The sequence below is a fragment of the Heloderma suspectum genome, chromosome 5 (genome assembly GCF_057233095.1).
Source record: "Heloderma suspectum isolate Gila_16-S chromosome 5, 16-S_ref, whole genome shotgun sequence".
Classification (NCBI taxonomy): Eukaryota; Metazoa; Chordata; class Lepidosauria; order Squamata; family Helodermatidae; genus Heloderma; species Heloderma suspectum.
This window is the reverse complement of record NC_139462.1, coordinates 137,658,733-137,684,497: the sequence shown is the minus strand read 5'-3', so window position 1 is coordinate 137,684,497 and position 25,765 is coordinate 137,658,733. Positions and strand designations below refer to the sequence as shown.

The following is a 25,765-nucleotide window of genomic DNA, read 5'->3' as shown; positions in this document are numbered from 1 at the left end:
CGCACAGTTTGTCCCTTTGCGGTCTTTGATAGCGCCGTGGGGGAGGCGTATGGCATTAAAAGCACCATTCCGTGAGTGTATGCGTTGTGGCAGCAAATTACCCCCACAGATGAACATTCGCTCTGTCTTTTTTGTTTGGGGGAGGTGCATGTAATAGAGACTTCAAAAGAGGAAACTTCTCTAAAATGAGGGAACTGGTGAAAAGGAAGCTGAAAGGGGAAGTCAAGAGGGTTAAATCCCTTCAAAATGCTTGGAGGTTATTCAAAACCATAATAATAGAAGCTCAGCTAAAGTGTATACCACAGGTTAGGAAAAGTAGCACCAACTCCAAGAGGTCACTGGCATGGTTAACGAGCAGTATCAAGGATGCTGTTAGAGGAAAGAGGGCCTTCTTCAGAAAATGGGAAGTCTTGCTTCAGTGAGGAAAGCAAAAGGGACCACAAGCTTGTACAAAGGCAATGCAAGCAGACAATAAGATATGCAGAAAAGCATTTTGAAGAGCATATTGCTAACAATATCAAGGCCAGCAATAAGGTATTCTTTAAATATATCAGAAGCAGAAAACTAACTAAGGAGGCAGTTGGACCATTGGATGACAATGGAGCTAAAGAGGTGCTAAAGGAGGATAAGGAGTTTGCAGAGAAGCTGAATTAATTTTTCTCATCAGTCTTCACTGCAGGAGATATAGGACAGATACCTGTGCCTGAACTGATGTTTGCAGGAAGGGAGTCTGAGAAACCGAGGCAAATAGTGGTGACAAAAGATGAAGTTCTCAACCTTATTGATAAATGGAAAGCAAATAAATCACTGGCCTGAGATAGTATCCATCCTAGAGTTCTCAAAGAACTCAAATATGAAATTGCTGATCTTCTAACCAAAATATGCAACATGCCCATAAGATCAGCCTCTGTATTAGAGGACTAGAAGATGGCTAATGTAACACTGATTTTTAAAAAGGGATCCAGGGGGGATCCAGGAAATTACAGGCCAGTTAGCTTAACGTCTATTCTGGGTAAATTGGTTGAAAACATTATTAAAGATAAAACTAGTAAGCATATAGAAGGACAAGCCCGGCTGAAAAAGAATACGGCTTCCGCAAAGATAAGTTCTTTCTCACTCACCTTTTAGAGTTCTTTGAGAGTGCCAGTAGACAGGTGTGATCTGGTAGAAATTGTCTACTTGGTCTTCCAAAAGGCTTTTGACAAAGTCCCTCACCAAAGACTCCTGAGCAAACTTAGTAATCATGGAATAAGAGGACAGGTCCTCTTACGGATCAGTAGTTAAAGAACAGAAAGCAGAGAGTGGGAATAAATGGTACATTCTCCCAATGGAGGGTAGTAAATAGTGGGGTCCCACAGGGATCTGTATTAGGACCAATGCCTTTCAACCTGTTCATAAATGATCTGGAATTAGGAGTGAGCAGTGAAATGGCCAAAGTTTGCAGATGACTCCAAATGATTTAGGGTGGTTAAAACAAAAAAGGATTGTGAGGAGCTCCCAAAGAATCTCTCCAAACTGGGAGAATAGACATCCAAATGACAAATGCGGTTCAGCATAAGCAAGTGTAAAGAGATGCACGTCGGGGCAAAAAATCCTAACTTCAACCTGATGGGATCTGAGCTAGTGGTGACCAACCAATAGGGATGGCGGAGAATTTCTCCCCGAAACTTCGGGGGGCCGAGCGCCAACGTGTTCGGCCCCCCAAACAAGTTTCGGGGAGAAATTCTCAGCACCCCCCCAGGACGGGACTTAGCTTTGGCGAATGTCCCTCCCGGCGGCGGGTCCGGCCGGCGGTTCGTCGGGTCTTCGTCCAGGGCGGGAGCGGCAGCCGGTCTTTTGACCGGCTGCCGCCGCCGCCATTCCAATAAAAGAAAAAAAAAACGCCCCCGTGATAGGCTACGTGACGATTAATGTAGCCTATCACGGCTAGATTTGCAGAGTCAGCCGTGATAGGCTACATAAATCGTCACGTAGCCTATCACGGGTGACTTTAAAAAAAAAAAAAGCGTGTATGGATAATGGCGGCCCCCATAGGGAGCCGCCATTCACGTTCCTTATTTGGTCGCTGTAGTCTACGTAAATCTTTACGTAGACTACGGCGAAAATAAGGGCAATGCTATTTGCGTTGCCCTTATTTTCGCCGTAGTCTACGTAAAGATTTACGTAGACTACAGCGACCAAATAAGGAACGCGAATGGCGGCTCCCTATGGGGGCCGCCATTTACGTACACGCTTTTTTTTTTTAAGTCACCCGTGATAGGCTACGTGACGATTTACGTAGCCTATCATGGCTGACTTTGCAGATCTAGCCGTGATAGCCTACGTTAATCGTCACGTAGCCTATCACGGGGGCGTGTTTTTTTTTAACTTTTAATTTCGCGGGCGAGGCGCCTCCTCCCCGGCCTGAATTTCGGCCGGGCAAGGCAGGAAGCCTCCCCCCCGGCCTGAATTTCGGCCGGGCGAGGTGGGAAGCCTCCCCCCCCCGGCCTGAACTTCGGGGGGAGAGCAGCGAAGCGCCTCCCCCCCACCGCGAAAAGCTGCGAGACCAGGTAAGTGACTTTCGTGCACCCCTACCAACCAAGAAAGAGATCTTGGGGTTGTGGTGGACAGCTTAATGAAGATGTCATCCCAGTGTGCAGCCACTGTAAAAAAGGCAAACTCCATGTTAGTCATAATTAGAATAGGAATTGAGAATAAAACTGCCAATATCACACTGCCTTTATACAAGTCTGTGGTGTGACCACACTTCGAATACTGTGTACAGTTCTGGCCACCACACCTAAAAAAGGGATATTGAAGAGCTGGAAAAAGTGCAGAAAAGGGCAACTAAAATTATCAAGGGGCTGGAACATCTCCCCTATGAGGAAAGGTTATAACCGCTGGGATTGTTTCGCTTGGAAAAAAGGAAGGTAAGGGCAGACATGATAAAGGTGTACAAAATTATGCATGGTGTGGAGAATGTGGATAGGGAGACATTTTTCTTCCTTTCTCATAATACTAGAACCCGGGGTCATCCCATGAAGCTGATTGGTGGGAGATTCAGGACAGATAAAAGGAAGTCCTTCTCACAGTGCATAGTTAAACTATGGAATTTGGTACCACAGGATGTAGTGATGGCCACCAATTCGGATGGCTTTAAAAGGGTATTAGATAAATTCCTGAAGGATAAGGCTGTCAATGGGCTACTAGTCCTGATGGCTATGTGCTACCTCCAGTATCAGAGGCAGTATGTCTGTGTACACGAGTTGCTGGGGAACATCGGTGGGAGGGTGTCGTTGCACTTGTGACCTGCTTGTGGGTTCCCAGTTGACAGCTGGTTGGCCACTGTGTGAACAGAATGCTGGACTAGATGGACCTTTGGTCTGATCCATCATGGCTCTTATTATGTTCTTATGACTTGTCCCCATTGCCAGAGTTTTACCAAGCAAGCAAAGCATAACCTCTCAGACCCCTTGAAGGCAGTCCTCTGGAAAAGAGTGCTGGAGGCAGTGGATACCCCAAAATCATCTACATCTGAGGTGCAAGTGTTAGCAGCTAGACCTGTGGGAATGTCTTCCCCAACTCCTCCTGCCTTTCTGGGTGCACTGGCTCTAACCATGGGCCAAACGGACCCACTAACTCTGGGGCATTCGCTACCTATGTCGGCTGCTAAAAAATTATCTGAGAAAGCGAGGGCTCCAAAGCCAACCGTAGCGTCTCAGAAAAAGAAGAAGAAGGAATTTAAAAAAACATGACTGAAGACAGAAGGAGAGGTGATACAATTTGGATATTCCTGATAGATTCACCATTACAACAATGGGACAGATACTCTGATTGGTCCGTTCCACCACATAAGACCTATCATTGTGACAAATGGCAACAATATTGGGATTGAGAAGTGTACTTTGACAAGGCTTGGTACCTAGGTGCTACTTCTCAATGCCAACCACCTCTGTCAGCAACAGTATCTTGCCCTCTGTTAGATTGCTTTTTTTTGCCGCCTCCACCGGTACCACCACGTCACTAAGACATGATCACCCACCTTCTATGGTACCAAGAGATGAACACCATAAAAGTACTGTGGCCATTCCTCCAGGTTAATCATTGCCTCTGTCTCCTGTACCGGTTCACCAGACACGAGAAGAGAGGGTCCCTGATCCCAACACATCACCTCATTCGATGGAAGATAATCAGATTCGACATCATATTCATCCGTTCCCCCTTCAATATCCTCTCCAGATGATGCTGTCTCTACCCTGGAGATGTCTTCCCCATCAAAGGATTTAGGTCACTTCATGGACCAGATCTTGAGGATGGCTCAGTCTCTTTTTATTGAGACACAGCAACCTACTGAATGGCTGCAAGATCCACTATTCGACACTGTATATACTGAAGCTCCGGCACCAGTGGCAATTCCATTCCTACCAACGTTGTTGTAGATAGCCAAACAATCTTGGAAGCACTCTCTTCAATGATGCTCAAGCACCATCCTCAAGCATCTAGAGTAGTTATATTTAGGAGAAGGTCACAGGGTTTCGCTTTACACACCCTCTCCCCAACTCTAGTGGAATCTTCTCAAGGTAGATCACAGAAGATCCAAGCCTCAACATCAGACAAGGAAGGCCATAGATTGGACCTACTGGGGTGACAGATTTATTCTTCAGTGGCACTGGGAGGGTAGCAAACCACCAGGCGGCCATGTCACGCTACCAGTTATTCTTTTGGGAGAAAATACGTTCATTATGTGATTACCTCCCTGATGACCAGAGGGAATTGGCTAGAGTGTTTCAGGCAGAGACTTTAAAGTTATCCAGGCAGCATTAATATGGCCAGGCATCAAGCAGACTGTGAGGCCAAGGGTATGGTCACTTTGGTGGCACTATGAAGGCACGCATGGCTGTGTTCGTTGGGGCTGACACCTGAAGCCCAATCTCATATTGAAGACCTTCCCTTCAATGGGGAAAGTCTTCTTAATGTGAATACAGATGATGATAGACACGATCTAAAAGGCAAAAATAATGGCCAGGAGAATGGGACTGGTGCAGCAGCAACCAGTTCATAAGACTCGACATTGGTTCTGGCAGCAGCCACCATACCAAACAAGACAGTAGTCAGACCGCAACTTTATGTTTCAGCATCAACAATATCAAAGAGACAGTCTTCCTCTAGCCGATTCCAACAGCCTCGCAGGAAGTCAGACACCGCTTCAAAATGGCAAGTTTTACTCAACCCATCTGTTTCTTCGTCCCACTGCCTATCCCCCATCTTGAAACTATTCTAATTTCCTTCCAAACTGGACTGCTGTAACTTCAGACTCCATACAATGGGCGTACAATATGAAATTTGAAGTTCTCCCTCCTCTTGGCACCATAAAGGTGACTCTGCCTTCAGATGTTCTCAGAGTTGAGATGAAGTCTCTCTTCAAGAAGGGAGCCATCAAGCATGTCCTTCCATATCATACCAAAGGCAGGTTTTTCTCCCAGTACTTTACAGTACCAAAGGGGAACAGTGAACTTCGGCTGATATTGGATCTCAGAGACCGAAACAAGTTCATCAGATCCAGGAAATTCTGAATGACCACTTTGGCTACTGCCCTACCACTTCTTCATCAAGGGATATGGTTTCTGCTATAGACTTCAAGGATGCCTACTTCTGTATTGCAATCAAGAGCTCACACCAAGGATATGTCAGATTCGCCATCAGTTCTAACATGTTTCAGTTTCAGGTTATACCATTCAGTCTGGCCACTGCTCTGAGGGTGTTTAGGAATTATTAGTATTAGTATATTTATACCCTGTCTTTTTCCCAGTACTGGGACACCAGGCGGCTTACAAAAATTAAAACATGTACAATTAAAACATATGAAAATATACAAAAGTTAAAATATAAATTAAACAACAATATAATTAAAATTATATTAAAACATTAAAACAGCATTTTAAAACAACATTTTAGCAGCTTACCCCCAGGTGCCAACTATGTCCCAAAGGCCTGCTGGAACAAGAATGTTTTAGTCTGCCTCCGGAAACACATCAAGGAGGGAGCCATCCTAGCCTCCCTGGGAAGGATGTTCCACAGCTGTGGGGCAGCCACCAAGAAGGCCTTCTCCCGGGTTCCCGCCAAACGTGCCAGTGACAGTGGTGGGACTGAGAGAAGGGCCTCCTCAGAAGATCTCAGAACATGGGCAGGTTCATAAGGGAGGGTACGGTCTTTCAGATAACCTGGACCAGAGCCATATAGGGCTTTATAGGTCATAGTCACGAAGTGTATGGTGGTGGTATATGCACATCTTTGGGTCCAAGGCATCAAGGTTTACCCCTGTTTAGAAGATTGGCTGATAGTCGCATCTTCCAGGGAATGTCTAGTCAAGGCAGGCTAGTCAAGGCGATAGTGGTGGTTCAGAATCTTCTGAGTCTTTGGGCCTGTATGTCATGGAGGAGAAATACATATTGAACCTGATACAGGTGATTCCATTTATCAGGGCAGTGTTTGATGCTGTAACAGCCAGCATGTACCCGCCATCAGACCGAGCTTTAACTCTTGCCAACTTCGTGGACAGACTCTTTTGGCAACACAATACTACAGCGTTCAGTGTACAACAGCTGCTCAGACTGTATGGTGGCCACAGTCTCTGTAGTCTCTTGGGCACAGCTTTGAATGCGACCTCTACATAGTTGATTTCTCAGGGCATTCAGCAATGCTCGTCAAGCCCATCTAACTATACAGAGTCACTCGCGAGGTCACTCGCACACATCTTTGGTGGATGGACATAACCACCCCCAAGGTATTCCCTTTATCTGACCAGCTCTGTCCCAGTTGCTCACTACCAGCACTTTGCTTTTGGGATGGGGAGCACATTGCAGTCAACTCCAAATACAAGGTTTATGGACCAATGTCGAAAAACGCCTCCACATCAATGTACTCGAATTGTTGGCGGTGAAGAAGGCTCCCTGCTTCTGCAAACTCGATCTTCAGAACAGACATGTCCAGGTGTTTATACATGTTGAACCTATTCAGTACTCAGTGGTACTTTGGCATCTCAACAAGTGGGAAAGGACATGTTCATCCCATCTCACCACGTTGACTCTCGAGATCTTCAGCTGATCATCCTTTGAGGGTTCATCCTTACTGCCCTCCATATTGCTGGTATGGACAATATTTTAGTGCGCTCACTGAGCCAGATTTACTTGTCATCTCATGAATGACTAATGGGTCAGTTAGCCCTTCACCTCCTGTTTCAACGTTGTTGTTGTTGTTGTTGTTCAGTCGTGTCCGACTCTTCGTGACCCCATGGACCATAGCACGCCAGGCCTTCCTGTCCTCCGCTCTCTCCCAGAGCGTGTTCAAGTTCATATTCATTGCATCGGTGATGCTATCTAGCCATCTCATCCTCTGCTGTCCCCCTCTCCTTTTGCCTTCAATCGTTCCCAGCATCAGGTTCTTTTCCAGAGAGTTTTCTCTTCGCATTTGGTGGCCAAAATATTTGAGCTTCAGCATCTGTCCTTCCAATGAGCACTCAAGGTTGATTTCCTTTAGGATTGACTGATTTGACCTCCTTGCAGTCCAGGGGACTCGTAAGAGTCTTCTCCAGCACCACAGTTCAAAAGCATCAATTCTTCGGCGCTCAGCCTTCCTTATAGTCCAGCTCTCACAGCCATACATTACTACTGGGAAAACCATAGCTTTGATTATACAATCAAAGGCTTTAGCGTAGTCAATGAAGCAGAAATAGACATTTTTCTGGAATTCTCTTGCTTTCTCCATGATCCAGCGAATGTTGGTGATTTGATCTCTAGTTCCTCTGCCTCTTCGAAACCCCGCTTGTACTTCTGGTAGTTCTCAGTTCACATGCTGCTGAAGCATAGCTTGTAGGATTTTGTGCATCACCTTGCTGGCATGTGAAATGAGCGCAATTGTGTTTGAACACTCTTTGGCATTGCCCTTCTTTGGAACTGGAATGTAAACTGACCTTTTCCAGTCATGTGGCTGCTGTTGAGTGTTCCAAATTTGTTGGCATATTAGGTGCAGCACTTTAACAGCATCATCTTTTAGGATTTTAAATAGCTCAGCTGGAATACCGTCATCTCCGCTAGCTTTGTTGTTAGTAATGCTTCCTAAGGCCCACTTGACATCACTCTCTAGGATGTCCGGCTCAAGTTCAGTGACTGCACTATCATGGTTATCAGGGACATTAAGAACTTTCCTGTATAGTTCTTCTGTGTATTCTTGCCACCTCTTCTTAATCTCATCTGCTTCTGTTAGGTCCCTGCCTTCTTTGTCCTTTATCATGCCCGTCTTTGCACAAAACATTCCCTTGAGATCTCCAATTTTCTTGAAGAGATCTCTAGTCTTTCCCATTCTCTTGTTTTCCTCGATTTCTTTGCATTGTTCATTTAAGAAGGCCTTCTTGTCTCTCCTTGCTATTCTCTGGAACTCTGCATTCAGTTGGATATATCTTCCCCTTTCTCTCTTGCTTTTCGCTTCCCTTCTTTCCTCAGCGACTTGTAAAGCCTCATCAGACAGCCACTTGGCTTTCTTGCATTTCTTTTTCTTTGGGATGGATTTCATTGCTGCCTCCTGAACAATGTTACGGACCTCCGTCCATAGTTCCTCAGGCACTCTGTCTATCAGGTCTAATCCCTTAAATCTATTCCTCACCTCCACTGTGTATTCATAAGGGATATGTTTTAGGTCATACCTGTATGGTTTAGTGGTTTTCCCTACATTCTTCAATTTAAGCTGAAATTTTGCAAGAAGCAGCTCATGATCTGAGCCACAGTCAGCTCCAGGCCTTGTTTTTACTGACTGTATAGAGCTTCTCCATCTTTGACTGCAAAGTACATAATCAGTCTGATTTCGATATTGACCATCTGGTGATGTCCATGTGTAGAGTCGCCTCTTGTGCTGTTGGAAAAGCTATGTTGTTTGCTATGATCAGTGTGTTCTCTTGGCAAAACTCTATTAGCTTTTGTCCTGCTTCATTTTGTACACCAAGGCCATGCTTGCCTGTTATCCCAGTGATTTCTTGACTTCCTACTTTAGCATTCCAATCCCCTATGATGAAGAGGACATCTTTTTTTGGTGTTAGTTCTAGAAGGTGTTGTATGTCTTCATAGAACCAATCAACCTCAGCTTCTTCGGCCTCAGTGGTTGGGGCATAGACTTGAATTACTGTGATGTTGAATGGTTTGCCTTGGATTTGTACTGAGATCATTCTATCGTTTTTGAGATTGTACCCGAGGACTGCTTTTCCCACCCTTTGTTGACTATGTGTGCTACTCCATTTCTTCTAAGGGATTCTTGCCCACAGTAGTAGAGATGATGGTCACCTGAATTAAATTTGCCCATGCCTGTCCATTTTAGTTCACTGATTCCCAAGATGTCGATGTTCAATCTTGCCATCTCACGTTTGACCACCTCCAGCTTACCTTGATTCATTGATCTTACATTCCAGGTTCCTAAACAATATTGTTCTTTACAGCATCGGACTTTCTTTTCACCACCAGACACATCCACAGCTGAGTGTCCTTTCGGCTTTGGCCCAGCCACTTCACTCTTTCTGGCGCTACTTGGAAATTCCCTCTGATCTTCCCCAGTAGTATATTGGACACCTTCCGACCTGAGGTGCTCATCTTCCAGCGTCATATCTTTTAGCCTTGTGATACGTTCCATGGGGTTTTCTTGGCAGGAATACTGGAGTGGGTTGCCATTTCCTTCTCCAGTGGACCACATTTTGTCAGAACTCTCCACCATGACCTGTTCGTCTTGGGTGGCCCTGCATGGCATAGCTTACGGCTCCACTGAGTTACGCAAGCCCCTTCGCCACAACAAGGCAGTGATCCATGAAGGGGGTTTCAACATTGAGGGACCCCAATAGTGGACCTATTTGCAACAGCTTAGAAGATGGCATGCACCAGATTCTGCTTGAGAGCAGGGATAGGCAGATCATCCTGGTATCGTGGATGGGGAGCCTATCCTACCTCTTTCCTCCATTCTTGCTGTTGGCAAGAGTGCTAATGAAGATCAGGGCAGAAGAGACTGCCTGCATCCTAATTGCGCCTTAGTGGCCAAGACAGGCCTGGTTTGCCCTGCTCCTCAAGCTTGCTGGGGGGGTTGTGTCCATTGACTTCAAATACTTCCACATGGGTGTTGAGGAATTCAGCCAGTGCTTTCTCAGGTTTGCAATCAATGGTTGGCCCTACCAGTTTAAAGTGTTGCCCTTTGGCCTCACAGCAGGCCTGAGGGTCTTCACAAAGTGTATGGCTGTGTTGTGCGTCCACCTCCAGATGCAGGGTTTACGGATATACCCATGCATAGACGATTGATTCATCATTGCTCCATCAAAAGCAAGTCTGTACCACATCGTTCTTCAGACACTGAATTTGCTGGATGCCCTGGGCCTGTGCATCAACATAGAAAAATCTGTCCTGTTGCCCAAGCAGGTGATTCAGTTTATTGGGGTGTCCATAGACTTGATCTTGGGACTGGTGTACCTACCTCAGGATCATGCGAAAGCATTACCGCAGTTAACCAGGGATGTTCAATGTCTCAACACAGTACGGGATCTTACTGTTCAGGAGCTGTTGGGGCTGATGGCATCTACCACAGCAGTGGTCCCCTTTGCCCATCTCCAAATGAAGACAATGCAGAACTGATTCATCAGGATGTTCAACCTCAGACGCGGTGCTCAATAAACCAAGCTGCATGTCCCACCCCATGTCCCACCGCATGTCCCACTGGGGCCTCCCTTACCAGGGGTGGGGGGAGTACCTGTGGGAACCTCAGAGTGCAGGGTGTTTTGGACAAGCACTGAAGCTGTCAACCATATGAACTTTCTGGAGCTCCTTCGCATTGAAAAAGCCCTGAGAGCTTTCAACACCATCTTCCAGAATCGACATGTACAAATGGTGTTGGATAATACAACGGTAGTTATTTTTATGTAAACAAGCAAGGAGGGACTCCTTTATTAACCCCTCATCAACCTTATGGTATGGATCCTAGACTGGTGTATTACTCAGAGGATCAGTCTGACTGCTGTTCACATTGCAGGTACTGACAATGTGTTGGCAGACAACCTCATTTGGTCTTACCAAATATCAGATGAATGGCCATTGAACTCAGACATTCGAGACGAGTTTTGTTTTTTGCCCTTGGGGCTACCCATCCCTGAATCTGTTCACTACAGAGGACAGTATTGCTTGTGAGAGGTTCTGCAGTCCAGTGGGCAGAGGAACCGCATTCCTCAGAGATGGGTTCGCTCGCAAATGGAGAGGACGACTTCTGTACCTCTTCCCGCAATTCCTGCTGCTGCGACGGGTGATAGCAAAGGTGGAACTGGATTGCACGGATTGTATTCTGATCGCCCCCTGGTGGCCATGACTTGGTGGTTCACACGTCTCCTGCACCAGTCCAAGCGAGAATATATTCAACTCCCTTCAACCAAGCCTTCTTTCTCGGGACCAGGCAACAGACTCACTGAACTTACCTCTTTACCTGTCCGCTCTATCCTTGATGCAGCTAGAAAACCAGGTACTCGGTGTTCTTATGCTAGGATATGGACAGAGCTTTCTGTTTTTGCTGTTGAGAATCACTTTGATCCTATTTGCTGTTCCGTTTCGCAAATCCTTCAGGTTTTGGTGTTGCTTCATGAGAATGGACTTAAATACTCATCTCTTCATTATTTGCCTGCTATTTCAGCGTCGTACCCTCCAGTTGACAGTTTTTCTGTTTTTTCTCACTTTCTGGTTCAACAGGTTCTGTGAGGGGTTAGGAATCTTGCACTTCCTGTAAGATACCTAGTACCTCCATGGAGCTTGTCAGTAGCTTTGCATACACTCACTTGTTGAGTGAATTGGTCAATTTATAAAATATTGGTCAGTTTATAACATCTTTATAACCATGTTGGTCCATTAAAATTAAATAAAAATGAAAACATTGACAGGACTTTAACTTTATTTAATTTTAACTTTAGTAGAACCAACCAAAGTTATAAAATAGTCTGCAAGCTTTTTATGACTCTTCCTCAGGCTGAATGTTACGTTGAGCAAAATAGCAGGGGTGGGGGGTGATTTGCAACATGGTAGAAAAGACACAGTGAGGATCATGGTGTAATTTCAGATATGTAGAAAATGTAGCTTCTCCTATTGGCATGGAAAGCATCCAGCTGTGGGTTAACTCCTCCTCCTGCTCAGAAGGCAGGGACTATTAGGGTTGCTGGAGAAATTCGAGAAGGACTAAAATGAGCTCGGATTTCTAAGAATCCAACCTGCGGAATCTGCTGTGGAGCGATCCCCTCAGGCTGCGTGGAGTCCGTGGACTTTCGAATGATTTTTTTACTTTTCTGAAATTTACGCATATATGTTCGTAGGAAAATACGTAAGTTTCTGCTGAGGAAACGTTGACTGGAATAGGGACAATTCGCTAAATATTACGCACTATGGTAAATTATGTGATTATTTATTTATTTATTTATTTAATTTCTATACCGCCCAATAGCCAAAGCTCTCTGGGCGGTTTACAAAAATTAAAACCAAACACACAATAAAACAATTTCAAATATATAGAACTTTAAAACCACAATATAACAATACAACCACAATAAAATCTAGCAGCAGTGCAGGAGTTTAAAATACAGATTTAAAACAGCAAAGATAAAAATTTAGAAAGCTAAAATGCCTGGGAAAATAAAAATAAAAAATAAAAACCTGGCGCCGAAAGGAATACAATGTAGGCGCCAGGCGAACCTCACTAGGGAGCTACCCTATTATAATAGGTAATAGGGAAGTACCTATTACTTATGTAATTATTTGCGCATTTTTCCGCACGACGAAAAAAGTATTTGCATCTGTGTGTGGGTGGGCAGACAACGGAACAAAAGGCACCTGAGAATCCATAAAACACAGACAGAGCGGATTTTACACAGTCCATACATCCCTAATGTGACTTCTTTTTTCTACTATCCTCTCTCCATGTAAACCCTCCTCAGTTTGTTCCTGCCTTTACTTAAAGCAGATGTTAGTTATTCCTGTACTCTGCTTTCTACTTAACTCAGCCCTTTCTGTACACCTCTAAAAAGCCTCTTTTTATTCCTGCTATTACTCTCAGTCCTGCTGTTGTTTTTCTTCCTGTGCAGTTAAAAAAACCCTCAATTTTTCCCTTTGATCATCTGCATCCTTCTTGTCAGGCTTCTCATTCCTCTTTTCACTTATGGCTCCCACAGGAAAACCAACCAGCAAGGCAGAGCACACAAAGAGGAAGTATGTTAAGATTGTTATATAAAAAAAAAGCCTAGAGACATTTCGTCAGTAGCAAGGGAAACTTCCCTCTGTGAGTTATCCCTTATTCCCAGAACTGGAAGCAGAAAAACGCACTGATTTTGCAGCGCCCTTAGTGCTTCGGTGGGCTTCAAAAGTGGTGGGCGTGGTAAAGAGCATTAAAGTTTTGACTGTCCACAGAGGAGGATAGTTCGGCTGAGCGGGAGCTAAGTTCCCTATGGTAGCAATAGCCAGAGAGGGCAGGATCTGCTACAGAGAGAGTTGGATGTTTAGCTCTCTTTGCAGAGCTAGCAAAGGGATGTCTGGAGTCTGACTAATATTGATGACCACCAGAGGGTGCAAAAAAAGCAGTATACGCCAGGCTAACCTGGGCATTAGTTTTGCTAACCACCAGAGGGCAAAGAGGGGCTTTGCAGAACAGGCTGCTCTCCATTCAGCACTGGAGGAATTTCCCTATGAAAATGCTTTTTTCAACTTCTATTCTTCAGCTCAGCCAGGATCAGGTAAGGGCTTCCCCTGGGGCCTTTTCAGAGCACCACTTCTCCACGCCATCTCTTTTTTCTAAAAAGACTTTGTGCAGAAAATAAAGGATGCTATCATATCTGATGTCTGTACAACTTTTAAAGAGGAAAAAGCCTAATCATTCTCATTAAAGGAGCAGGCATTTTTCTTCCTCATCGGATTTCCCTCCTGCCATGAGCAGTAAAGGGAAGAGGGTCTCAAAAGGGTCACAGGGGCATAAAAACCACATGATGATTCAAGCCCATTTTGCTACAAATTCAGATGATGATTCTTCTGATCCTCATCTCAAAAGGGAAAGAATAAAAGGTTTTATTCTTTGTATTTGTACATTGCTTCAAGCACATAGTGAGCACAGTGTAGATCCAAAAATATTCTAAATAAATTAATGTATTATTATGTTCCCTCTAAATCCAAAGTTCCATCGACTCAGGATCAAGCAACAACGCATTTTTTGAAGGGCCACCTTAGTTACCAAGACTCTGCCAATCTAACCCCTATGTACCCTAGTTGTTGGGGAACATGGGTGGGAGGGTGCTGTTGCACTCATGTCCTGCTTGTGAGTTTCCTGTCAACAGCTGGTTGGCCATGGATGCATTTTAAAACTCCATACTGTTTAATGATTCTGATTTTCTGCCTTTACTGTCTAAGGCCATGCAAACCTTAGGCCTGCACTCTGCCTCCTACAACCCTCTCAGGACTTCAACCAGCATTTGTATTTCCAGAGACCACAGTAAAGTTAGAATGGGCCCCACACATAAATTGCAGAAAATCTAACAGCTTGCCCAAACGTTATACATCTTAGAACATCAGGCCATGGAGGATGTTGTTCTTTTGTTGGATTCCCCTATCGCTACTTTACTATCTGGGCTGTTGTGCCTAAAGATGGTGACACCCCTTTATGGGACACTGGTGAGAAACTGTTAGATCTAGCTCTCAGAAAAAGCCCATGAAGTAACTCCTTTGCCCTGCAGATAGCATCCTCTTCCTCCATGATTGCCAGGGCATTCCTCCTGTGGTTAGAGGATTTAGCCCGGGACACTAATCTAGATGCAGATAGACTTCAAAAAATATATTCAAAAGCTCTCTGTAGCCTCAGCCTTCATCACTCATGCCACCCTAGACTCACTAAAATTCCCAGCCAGGGCTATAGTAACAAATGGAGTAACTAGCAGCTACTTATGGCACAAGCACTGGGGTACTTACAACTTAGAGCTTACAACTAATCTTGCGCCTGTTCCCTTCAAGGGTTCTCACCTTTTGGTGAATAGGTTCTGAAGGATGTTTTGGTGGAGACAAAAGATAAGCAGAAGGCCGTGCCCTCTGCTTCCCAAAAGGAAGATAGACATCAACCCAGACACTATTTTTCTTCCTTTCATCCCCAGAGAACCAACTTCAGAACTAGAGACACCAGGAGTGGTAAACCTGCCTGGAATGTAATCAAATTCTCTAACAGAGATCAGAATTTCTCATCTGCTAAACTTAGAGGTGGCAGACCATAGTAGTGACTCCATCTCCACCCCAGTGCAAGGAAGGTTTCAGTTGTTCCTACCCACCAGGGAAGCCTCAACCGCAGGTCACTGCAAAATGTCAGAAGATGGTTACAAGACAGAACTACTAATGACTCCTAGAGACAAATTATTCCCATCTCCTGCCTCCCACTCCCTCGAGAAACAAAGGCTCATAGAAGAGGCCATTGTCCATCTCCTAGTAGGGTTTTTTTTAAAAAAATATTATGAACAGAGCTATGCAGAGGGAGACAATACTAACATCCATCAAACCTTGGCCTCCCTCTGCTTCTCTAATGTTGGGGACCTTAGAAATACAGCAGCCTATGCTAAATGAACAGTAAATGCAGAAGAACAAATGAACTGCTCCAAAATATAGGAAGCTGCATGGAATACCATAACGGCTTAAAACCCTGGGGCTCTTACTTGTCTTGTATATTGCTTGATTCAACTTTGGCCATCCTGCTATTGTGTGCTGCAGTTTGGCTAAGCTCACCAACTTCTAGGGAGCTTGTTGATTCATGCAAACTTTCACATGACATTGGCAAAATATAGACACTTGTAGACTTGTCTGTGGTATATGGTTGGTATATGACAAATTTGGTTGGGAGTTTATTGGTAGTTGTTGCCTCTTTCCTTCATTAGGCAGAAACCCTGCCTGCATTTTGTTTCTGGCATTCTGTGCCAGAGTGGGCAGAGTTTGTTACCAAAAGGAAGTGAGGTTGAGCATAAAGCTCCACCCATTTGGGCCAAACAGCATGATAATCTTTAAAATCACCTTGAATGTACCTGGTTTTTTAAAAGAACTGCAGAGCCCAGTCAGGATCAGAACTGTGCATTGAGAGGTGGTATAACCTTACAGTCCTGATTAAAAGAATTTGCTACTTGCCCTGGGAGGGAAGGTGCTATTAGGTTGGGTGGGCGGGATTTTCACTGACATTGCAGCAAGAGGGAAGGGGATTTAACCCCCTTCTCCCATACACCATAATGCCAATGTCAACTCTGTCCCCTGTGGCTGCTGTTCTTTAAAAAAAAAAACAGGCACATTGAAAGCAATCACACATTGAGTATAATGAGTATTTTAGCCCTTCGCTGTGTTATTTGGGTAAGGTTTCTTGTGAAGTTAGGCAGAACTACAAATGCAAATGTAATTTTTGCTTGTTTTTTGGCAGACACCAAGTCAGGATACTGGATAAGGTGGCAGAAACCTAGAAAGCCTAAACTAATGAGAACAGATGGACAGAGAAAATAGTGCCACCTAGTACAAAAACATTATAGGAGCTTCTTTTTTTAAAAAAAAAGCTCTTGTTTGGTGACAAGAGTCCAATTGTTTTTTAGAAATTGAGCCTGCAATATTTTATACTGTTTATTTTATATTAGCTCTGCTCTGTTAGAACAAGTCAAGGTAAAAATAAAACTAGTTACATAACGTACATCAAGGTAATGGATTATTTAAAAAAAATAGTTCTTTAAACTTCAGAAGTATCATAAAAACAGCTTGTCTAAAATGCTTTATTTTAGAATATTTTAGATATATTTTAGAATATATCATTCAACCTTCTCTCCCCTTCCCCCTTTCCTGAAAAGGCTGATTTAAGGTTTTCACACTATGGAGATTATTTTACCTCTCTGTTGATGTCTTTCATTGAACATAGCTTTCCTACTTTGTAAAAATGGATTTTCACCATGGTGCAACTGTAAAGTCAGCTTACAGTGACAAACAGCTGTGCAAGTCTGATCTGTTCTGTAGCATGCGTCATATCTTTTTTTATAGCACACCCATACATGTCTACTCAGAAGTAAATCCCATTGAGTTCAGTGGGGCTTACTCCCAGGTAAGTGGGTATAGGATTGCAGCCATGCAACACAGTCCAATTTGTAAGTTTGAGTAGGCATGTCAAACATAGTTCAGTAGATAGTGAAATTATTTGAGTGCTTGAAATGTATTATGTAAGTGCCAAGATTGTTATAACTATTACCACTTGGGAAACTGAGCATGATTTGGAGCATCACTAAATGTCTATCAGTAAAAGATGCATTAGATCAATAATTTTAATAAGGAATGGAAGAAATAATTATGCTGGGAATCTTACAGAGAGGATTATATAACAAAATAACATTTCCCCCCCCCCCATGGCTTCATTTTTTCCAGACATTTTACATCTCTAGTCCAGTGGTCTCCAAACTTTTTTGATCACACAGCCCTATCAATGAAAAAAAATAGAGCATGCACCCCCAATATATGTATATTTAATTTATAGATTATATACATGTACTACAGTACTAATACATTATATACATTATAAAACATACACAAAAAATAAAATGAAACAGGATGGGATAAAGATGAAATAAATATTTTAAAAATATTGTTTATTAATGGGACAAAAAAACTTTTGCGCTCACTTTAAAAAAATATTTTCAGTGAGAGCAATGTGATTGAATATGTTTCATTATTTTTAAAAATCTTGGTTTAACACTTTCTTGTACAGTGATTCGAAGGTCTGGTTCTAAGTTCAGTTCTTTTCAAGCCACCTGTCCATTTTGTGAGAGTTAGTTTAGTTAAGACTAGATAATCTGTAAATCCACGAGGGCACTGCTGTCAACTTGCAAGGAGAGGAAAGGTGTACATGGCCGGGCTCCTGCCTGCACCGGAGCTGGGAGTCCTGGTCGCCAGCCCCTGTTGCCAGCCCCGCATGCACCCTGCACAGAGTCCCCACTCCTTGGCTGACTGGTGGCTTGGCCTGGGCTGTTAACCCTTCCTGCTCTCCTTTGGCAGGATGGAAGGCGAGAGGAAAGTGCCTGCTTCCTTCTTGGCTTCATTCTGAGAAAGGAGAGTGGGAAGAGTTGACCTTCCTTCAGCAGGAAGGCACCACAGCCCAGAGCAGTTGCTCTCAATAGGACAGGAGCCGGCTCCCATACCATCCTGCTGCCACTGCCACCACCACCTACCTTGTAGGAGCAGTGGGGGGTTGCTCAATGATCAAGCAGCGCACGCACCCCCTGGGTGTGCGCACCCCACTTTGGGGACCACTGCTCTAGTCTTTCTATAAAAGTGTTTTTATTACATAGTTTTTAGACATCAGTTTGGTGGGAGTAAAGGCTGGGTAACAAAATATAAGCAACTTGTTGTAAATTCTGAAAGAAAATATTTCATAATCCAAAGTTGTTCAAGTTTTCCAGTTTTCAGAAAAAAACAAAAATGATCCTTGGGAGAAAAAGGAAAAAACCCTGTTTTTTTCCAGACCCTTTTTCCAGGCCTTTACTTCTGTAGGTAGCAGTGGTGAGGCCCTTGTTGAAGAAACCAAATTTAGATCCTATAGTTTGGGATAACTACTGCCCAGTGTCAGATGTGCCATTCTTGAGTAAGGTGCGTGAAGCATGTGATGGAGTCGCAACTCCAAGCAGTGTTGGATGATACTGATTATTTAGATCCATTCCAATCAGGTTTCAGACCTGATTATGGGACAGAAACAGCCTCAGTCACCCTGGCTGATGACCTGCACTGGGGAATGGATGGGAGAAATGCAATGCTGTTGGTTCTTTTGGACCTCCCAGCAGCTTTCGATACTATCAACCATGGATACCATGGGTTGGGCTTAGGAGACACAGTGTTAGTGGTTTCAGTCCTTCCTGGAGGAGTGGTCTCGGAAAGTGGTATACATATAATATTTATACTGCCCCAGCTGCACTGGTTACGAGTGTGTTTCTGAGCCCAATTTAAAGTGCTGGTTTTGACCTTTAAAGACTTAAATGCTTTGGGACCAAATTATTTGAAAGGACCACCTTCACCTATATCAGTCTGCCCTCACTTTAAGATCAGCCATGAGGCCCTTCTCACTTGCCCACCTTTGAGATGGGCAAGTATCCAAGAGAGGACCTTTTCTGCAATGGCCCCATACCTCTGGAATGGGTTGCCATGGAGGGTCGGTCAGGCCAGATCAGTGCGGGTTTTTAAAAAGGCTCTGAAGACTTACTGGTTTACTCTGGCCTTCCCCTGTGTTTTACTGGACTATTCTGGGTTGTAGCTGCAATTGTTTTTAGTACTGTCTAGGCTAGATGTTTTGTCTTGGTGTTTGTCATTTTTATGTTCTTTTTATGAAATTGGCTGTTTTATTACTGTATGGGTTTTTTATTGCTGTAATCTGCCTTGGGAGGGCTCCTGCCCTGAAAGATGGCCTAGAAATATTTTAAATAAATAAATAATACCAAATTAAATTCACTAGTAGCTGTTCAGCATTCTTTTCCTTTAAGAGTGCAGTATGTCTGTCATAATAGTTTTCAGAAAGACCCTAGTTCTATAAGTATTATGTGATATGGCTATATGAAATTAGTTGGAACTCAAGACCCACATGACTCGCATTTGTTGTACTCAAGTTCTTTATTGGGCTTTTTATTATGTTTTGAAAGTACAATAAAAATATAATTACAAAAGAAAAAAAAGAGTGCAGTATGTATGAATCCAAAGGGAAAGTAATTCAGAGTTTGTTTACAACTATTTTTCCTAGATGTTCTCTTAGGGTTAAGAGGCAGATTGCCATAAGAAGTGTATTTTGGAAGAGAGTCTCCAGGAAACTTCAGTATGTTTCAGGTGGCCTTGGGTTAGGAATGCCTCTGACACCTTTTTTGTATCTTTGTAACAATTTAATTTTAAGCAATTTGTTGTGTTAAATATAACTGGGCTCATGTAGGAACTATAGTAGGGATAGGGAACCATTTTCATTCCATGGGACAAATTCGCACCAACCCGGGACGTCAGGAGCTGCATTCCAGCAGTGAATGGCACTACCACCTAACATGGGAGATGCCACTGTCTAATGTGGGTGGAGCCACAGCTGGCATGCACCCCCACACACACATTATCTTACTTACACTCACACACACACCCCTCTCTCTCACACTCACACACACATACACACGCACACACCATATATACTAGTGCAAATCCCGTGTCACTACGGGGGCTAGTAGTCTGAGAATGATTGGATAAAAATATGTTTTCTTGTTTCCATTGCAACTGGAACAACTTCACACTTTGAAAATAAATGTACCACAAATAAACCAGCAAAGGTGAAAACGAAAAAAGATGTTCTTTTTAAAAACATCTTTTACTATTTCTTGAAGTTTGAGGTTGAAAACATGTGATGTAGGATTTTTCTCTCTCTTCTACTTCTGGTGTCCTTTCAGCTCTTTTCCTCAGCTTCTCTTCCTCCTACTCTGTCACCAACTGACTTTTCTTCAGCCCCTTTCCCAACATTCTGTATCTGTCCCTTCATTGGCCCAGCACTCTAAGACCTCACAGAAGTAAGCATTATTACACGTGCATACACACACTGTGTCACATGTTACATTACATGCACCGTGTGGGGCATATGTATTAACCTCCCCTTTGTCTCATCCCTCTCCCTTCTCCCTTCCCAAGCTGCCCAAAGCTTTTAATTTTTTTGAAGTTCCAAACTTTTCTGCGTGTCTACACTGCTCAAGCTTCAGTTCTTTTTTTAAAAAATGAGCAAAACCAATCCGGAAATCTGTAGTAATAAGCCTTACACTACCATATTCTTATATAAGATTCACACTTTCCAGCCCCACTTCTTCAGCTGATCCATGCAGATCAGCTGGGGAAGGCTTTTTCTGCTCAGCGATGAGAGAGAGACTTTTTCTCAGTACAGAGCAGAGAAAAGGGCTTATGTTCAATCTGCTGCTAATCGGAGATAAGTCCTTTCTCCTGTGGTATGGAGAGAAGCATCTGTTTGCCCTTTGAGCAGCCCAAGCATTTAGAGAAGGGAAAAGGCTTATCTCCAACCTGATGCAGATTGGAGATAAGCCATTTACCTTCTTTCAACCCTGGGGCAGGGGAAAGGGGTGGGGCTTAGCAAAGAAACTCGGTGAGCCAGATGGGGAGCCCCCACTGGCTGTCTTTGGCCCATGGGCTGGAGTTTCCCTATGCCTGATCTACCACAGTTTCACTTGATGTAAAAAACATAGAAAACATTTAGATAAGTATGTAACTGGAAGAGCTATTTTCAGTAGGGTTATATTGACACAGAGCTAATTGAGAGAGCATGCAGAGACGGAGAGAGAGACACAGAGAGAGAGAGCTCTGTTCTGGAAATCTGGAAAGTTAAGGTTCAAATAATGTTTTTTTATAAATGATAACCTACTGTTTTTGACCACAGACCAACTTATACTGTTTCTTGTAACACCGTGCTATCTAACCCTAATACTCTGAACTGGCAGGTGTTTGACATTTCAAAGAAACTGTCCTTGTGGCATAATTTTAAACAAAGGCTATTTTTAGAGCAGTGCCACTAATCACTTATAGTGAAAATATTGATTTATTTCAGACAGAAGAAGAACATACAGTCAATCATCTCCAGTACGTGGCTTGGCCTGATCATGGTGTCCCTGATGATTCTACAGACTTCTTGGAATTTGTGACCTATGTTAGAGCAAAGAGAGTGGAAAGTGAGCCAGTTCTTGTACACTGCAGGTACTGTATGTTATTGTGCATGTAACTGTTTGGCATAATACTCTGATAGTTCTAGACTGTTTCATGTGTATTGAATGCATTTCAACTGGAAGTTGCTCTTCCTGTTTCATAGTTGCTTAAGGGGTGTTCAGATTTATTTGAACTGTTAATGTTTGTCAACAGACTCCCTCCTGTATCAGAACCAGGGTCCATATACTCTAGCATCCTGTTTCCCACAGTGGCCATGTACATGCTTTTGGGAAGCAGGGTATGAAGGCAATAACTCAAAGACACACTGTTTCTCCCAAGCAAGTGGTATTCGGTGGCATACTGCCTCTGAACTTGGAAGTTCCTTATAGCTGTCATGACTAGTAGCCATTAAAAGATCTATTCTCCATGAATTTATCTAATCCCCTTTTAAAGCTATCTAAGCTAATGGCCATCACTACATCTTGTGACAGCAAGCTCCATAAATTAATTAGATATTTTGTGAAGAAGTACTTTTTCCTGTCCTGAATCTGCTGCCAGTCAGTTTCATTGAATTAATCTGAATTCAGGTATTATGGGGAGAAGAGTTTTTTCTTTATTTATTAAGTCCCCACCCTGGGTGGGGAATTTAAAAGAAAAAGTAGGAAGGTGTAACTCTTCCCCCTTGTGCATGGTGGTTCTGATCCAGAAGCTCCTGAACTGTAAATTTCTAAAGGATTACCTTCCTGCGATATAGCTGTCTTTGCTGTACTCTTGTTTTGGCTTCAGCTGATGATTAATACATTAAACTATTACTTAAAGGAATTAAATGAATAGGTAGCACGTACCTTCTTCCACACACGGGTGGCCTTGGTGCTTTGTCACTGGAGCTCCTCCTCAAGCTCGTGTGGGTGTACTATAGATTTATATAAAGCTATTGCAATTGTCCCCTTCATGGATCACTGCCTTGTTGTGGTGAAGGGGCTTGCGTAACTCAGTGAAGCCATAAGCTATGCCGTGCAGGGCCACCCAAGACGGACAGGTCATGGCAGAGATTTCTGACAAAATGTGGTCCACTGGAGAAGGAAATGGCAACCCACTCCAGTATTCTTGCCAAGAAAACCCCATGGAACGTATCACAAGGCTAAAAGAGATGACGCCGGAAGATGAGCCCCTCAGGTCAGAAGGTGTCCAATATGCTACTGGGGAAGAGCAGAGGGTATTTCCAAGTAGCGCCAGAAAGAGTGAAGCGGCTGGGCCAAAGCCAAAAGGACACTCAGCTGTGGATGTGTCTGGTGGTGAAAAGAAAATCTGATGCTGTAAAGAACAATATTGTTTAGGAACCTGGAATGTCAGATCAATGAATCAAGGTAAGCTGGAGGTGGTCAAACATGAGATGGCAAGATTGAACATCGACATTTTGGGAATCAGTGAACTAAAATGGACAGGCATAGGCGAATTTAATTCAGGTGACCATCATATCTGCTACTGTGGGCAAGAATCCCTTAGAAGAAATGGAGTAGCACTCATAGTCAACAAAAGGGTGGGAAAAGCAGTACTGGGGTACAATCTCAAAAACGATAGAATGATCTCAGTACGAATCCAAGGCAAACCATTCAACATCACAGTAATTCAGGTCTATGCCCCAACCACTGAGGCCGAAGAAGCTGAGGTTGATCGGTTCTATGAAGACCTGCAACACCTTCTAGAACTAACACCAAACAAAGATGTCCTCTTCATCATAGGGGATTGGAATGCTAAAGTAGGAAGTCAAGAAATCACTGGGATAACAGGCAGGCATGGCCTTGGTGTACAAAATGAAGCAGGACAAAAGCTAATAGAGTTTTGCCAAGAGAACACACTGATCATAGCAAACACTCTTTTCCAACAGCACAAGAGACGACTCTACACATGGACATCCCCAGATGGTCAATATCAAAATCAGATTGATTATGTCCTTTGCAGCCAAAGATGGAGAAGCTCTATACAGTCAGTCAAAACAAGGCCTGGAGCTGACTGTGGCTCAGATCATGAGCTTCTTGTTGCAAAATTTCAGCTTAAATTGAAGAACGTAGGGAAAACCACTAAACCATTCAGCTATGACCTAAATCATATCCCTTATGAATATACAGTGGAGGTGAGGAATAGATTTCAGGGATTAGACCTGATAGACAGAGTGCCTGAGGAACTATGGACGGAGGTCCGTAACATTGTTCAGGAGGCAGCAATGAAATCCATCCCAAAGAAAAAGAAATGCAAGAAAGCCAAGTGGCTGTCTGATGAGGCTTTACAAGTAGCTGAAGAAAGAAGGGAAGCAAAAAGCAAGGGAGAAAGGGGAAGATATATCCAACTGAATGCAGAGTTCCAGAGAATAGCCAGGAGAGACAAGAAGGCCTTCTTAAATGAACAATGCAAAGAACTCGAGGAAAACAAGAGAATGGGAAAGACTAGAGATCTCTTCAAGAAAATTGGAGATCTCAAGGGAACGTTTTGTGCAAAGACGGGCATGATAAAGGACAAAGAAGGCAGGGACCTAACAGAAGCAGATGAGATTAAGAAGAGGTGGCAAGAACACACAGAAGAACTATACAGGAAAGATCTGAATGTCCCTGATAGCCATGATAGTGCGCTCATTGAACTTGAGCCGGACATCCTCAAGAGTGAAGTCAAGTGGGCCTTAGGAAGCATTACTAACAACAAAGCTAGCGGAGATGACAGTATTCCAGCTGAGCTATTTAAAATCCTAAAAGATGATGCTGTTAAAGTGCTGCATTTAATATGCCAACAAATCTGGAACACTCAACAGTGGCCATAAGACTGGAAAAGGTCAGTTTACATTCCAATTCCAAAGAAGGGCAACGCCAAAGAGTGTTCAAACTACCGCACAATTGCGCTCATTTCACATGCCAGCAAGGTGATGCTCAAAATCCTACAAGCTAGGCTTCAGCAGTATGCGAACTGAGAACTACCGGAAGTACAAGCTGGGTTTCGAAGAGGCAGAGGAACTAGAGATCAAATCGCCAACATTCGCTGGATCATGGAGAAAGTAAGAGAATTCCAGAAAAATGTCCATTTCTGCTTCATTGACTACGCTAAAGCCTTTGATTGTGTGGATCACAACAAACGGTGGCAAATTCTTAAAGTGATGGGAGTACCAGACCACCTTACCTGTCTCCTGAGAAACCTGTACGAGGGTCAAGAAGCAACAGTAAGAAGTAGACACCCTAAGCAACAAACGGCCAAACAGTCTAATGTGTGGTGTTCTTCAGCATAAATAGAACACTGCAATACAAGGTTGCAAAGACAGCTTTTACTGAGTGAGTCACAATACAAACTTACATTTTCCATTACAGTATCAAGTGAGTCCTTTTATACCAATCAGTCTAACACTCAAATGAGTCCCCCCATACAGCACAACCAAATACAAATATCATTACATCTCCCTTTTTTTCTTTTCTCTCATTCTCCATATCCATATCTTAGAGGTTTTCTCATGGTTCTTCCTCTAGATGTAATTACTGGTTTCTCCTCCAGTTCCATCTTTCTAAAATCAATCTGTTCTACATTCACACTTCCACTATCTTCCTTCCCAGTCTCCCTATCATGACTTTCCTCAGGCATCCTTTTTGTCCTATGCAAATCCTTTCTGTTTTTCCTATACAACCTTGCATCCTGGGTTTCCACCACATATGATCTGGGTGTTTGATGACATTCAATTATTTTTGCAGGTTGCCACACTCCCTCTTTTTGAATATTAACTTTTTCTCCCACTTTTAATGGTAGCAAAAGTTTAGTCCCTCGATCATAATATTTCTGCTTTTCCTGTCTCTTTCTTAATTGTTCTTGCAATTATTACTACATGAGACACTTCCTGGTTGCAACAATGATTTCACTGTAGGTAACCTTGTTCTCAAATGTCTTCCTATTAGTAACTGTGCTGGAGGCTGTTTATCTAAAAAAAGGTGTATTTCTAAGATTTAGCAAACAGAGATACGGATCTGTATTATCCAAACTGCTCTTCTTTAAGATCTTCTTAACTCTTTGGATAG

At 43.3% G+C, this 25,765-nt stretch overlaps 1 protein-coding gene across 5 annotated transcripts in view; it reads left to right on the top strand.

Moving 5' to 3' along the window:
* The window catches only part of PTPN3 (protein tyrosine phosphatase non-receptor type 3), a 119,165-nt gene that overhangs the window by 81,493 nt on the left and 11,907 nt on the right, over positions 1 to 25,765 (top strand). For 4 of the 5 annotated variants that reach the window (XM_084857556.1, XM_084857558.1, XM_084857554.1 and 1 more), the window contains one exon: positions 21,625 to 21,770. In XM_084857556.1, the coding sequence (XP_084713682.1) occupies positions 21,625 to 21,770 (146 nt within the window). Of the gene's footprint in view, positions 1 to 21,602; positions 21,771 to 25,765 lie in introns of those variants that run through there. The other variant, XM_084857559.1, reaches the window with a different exon arrangement.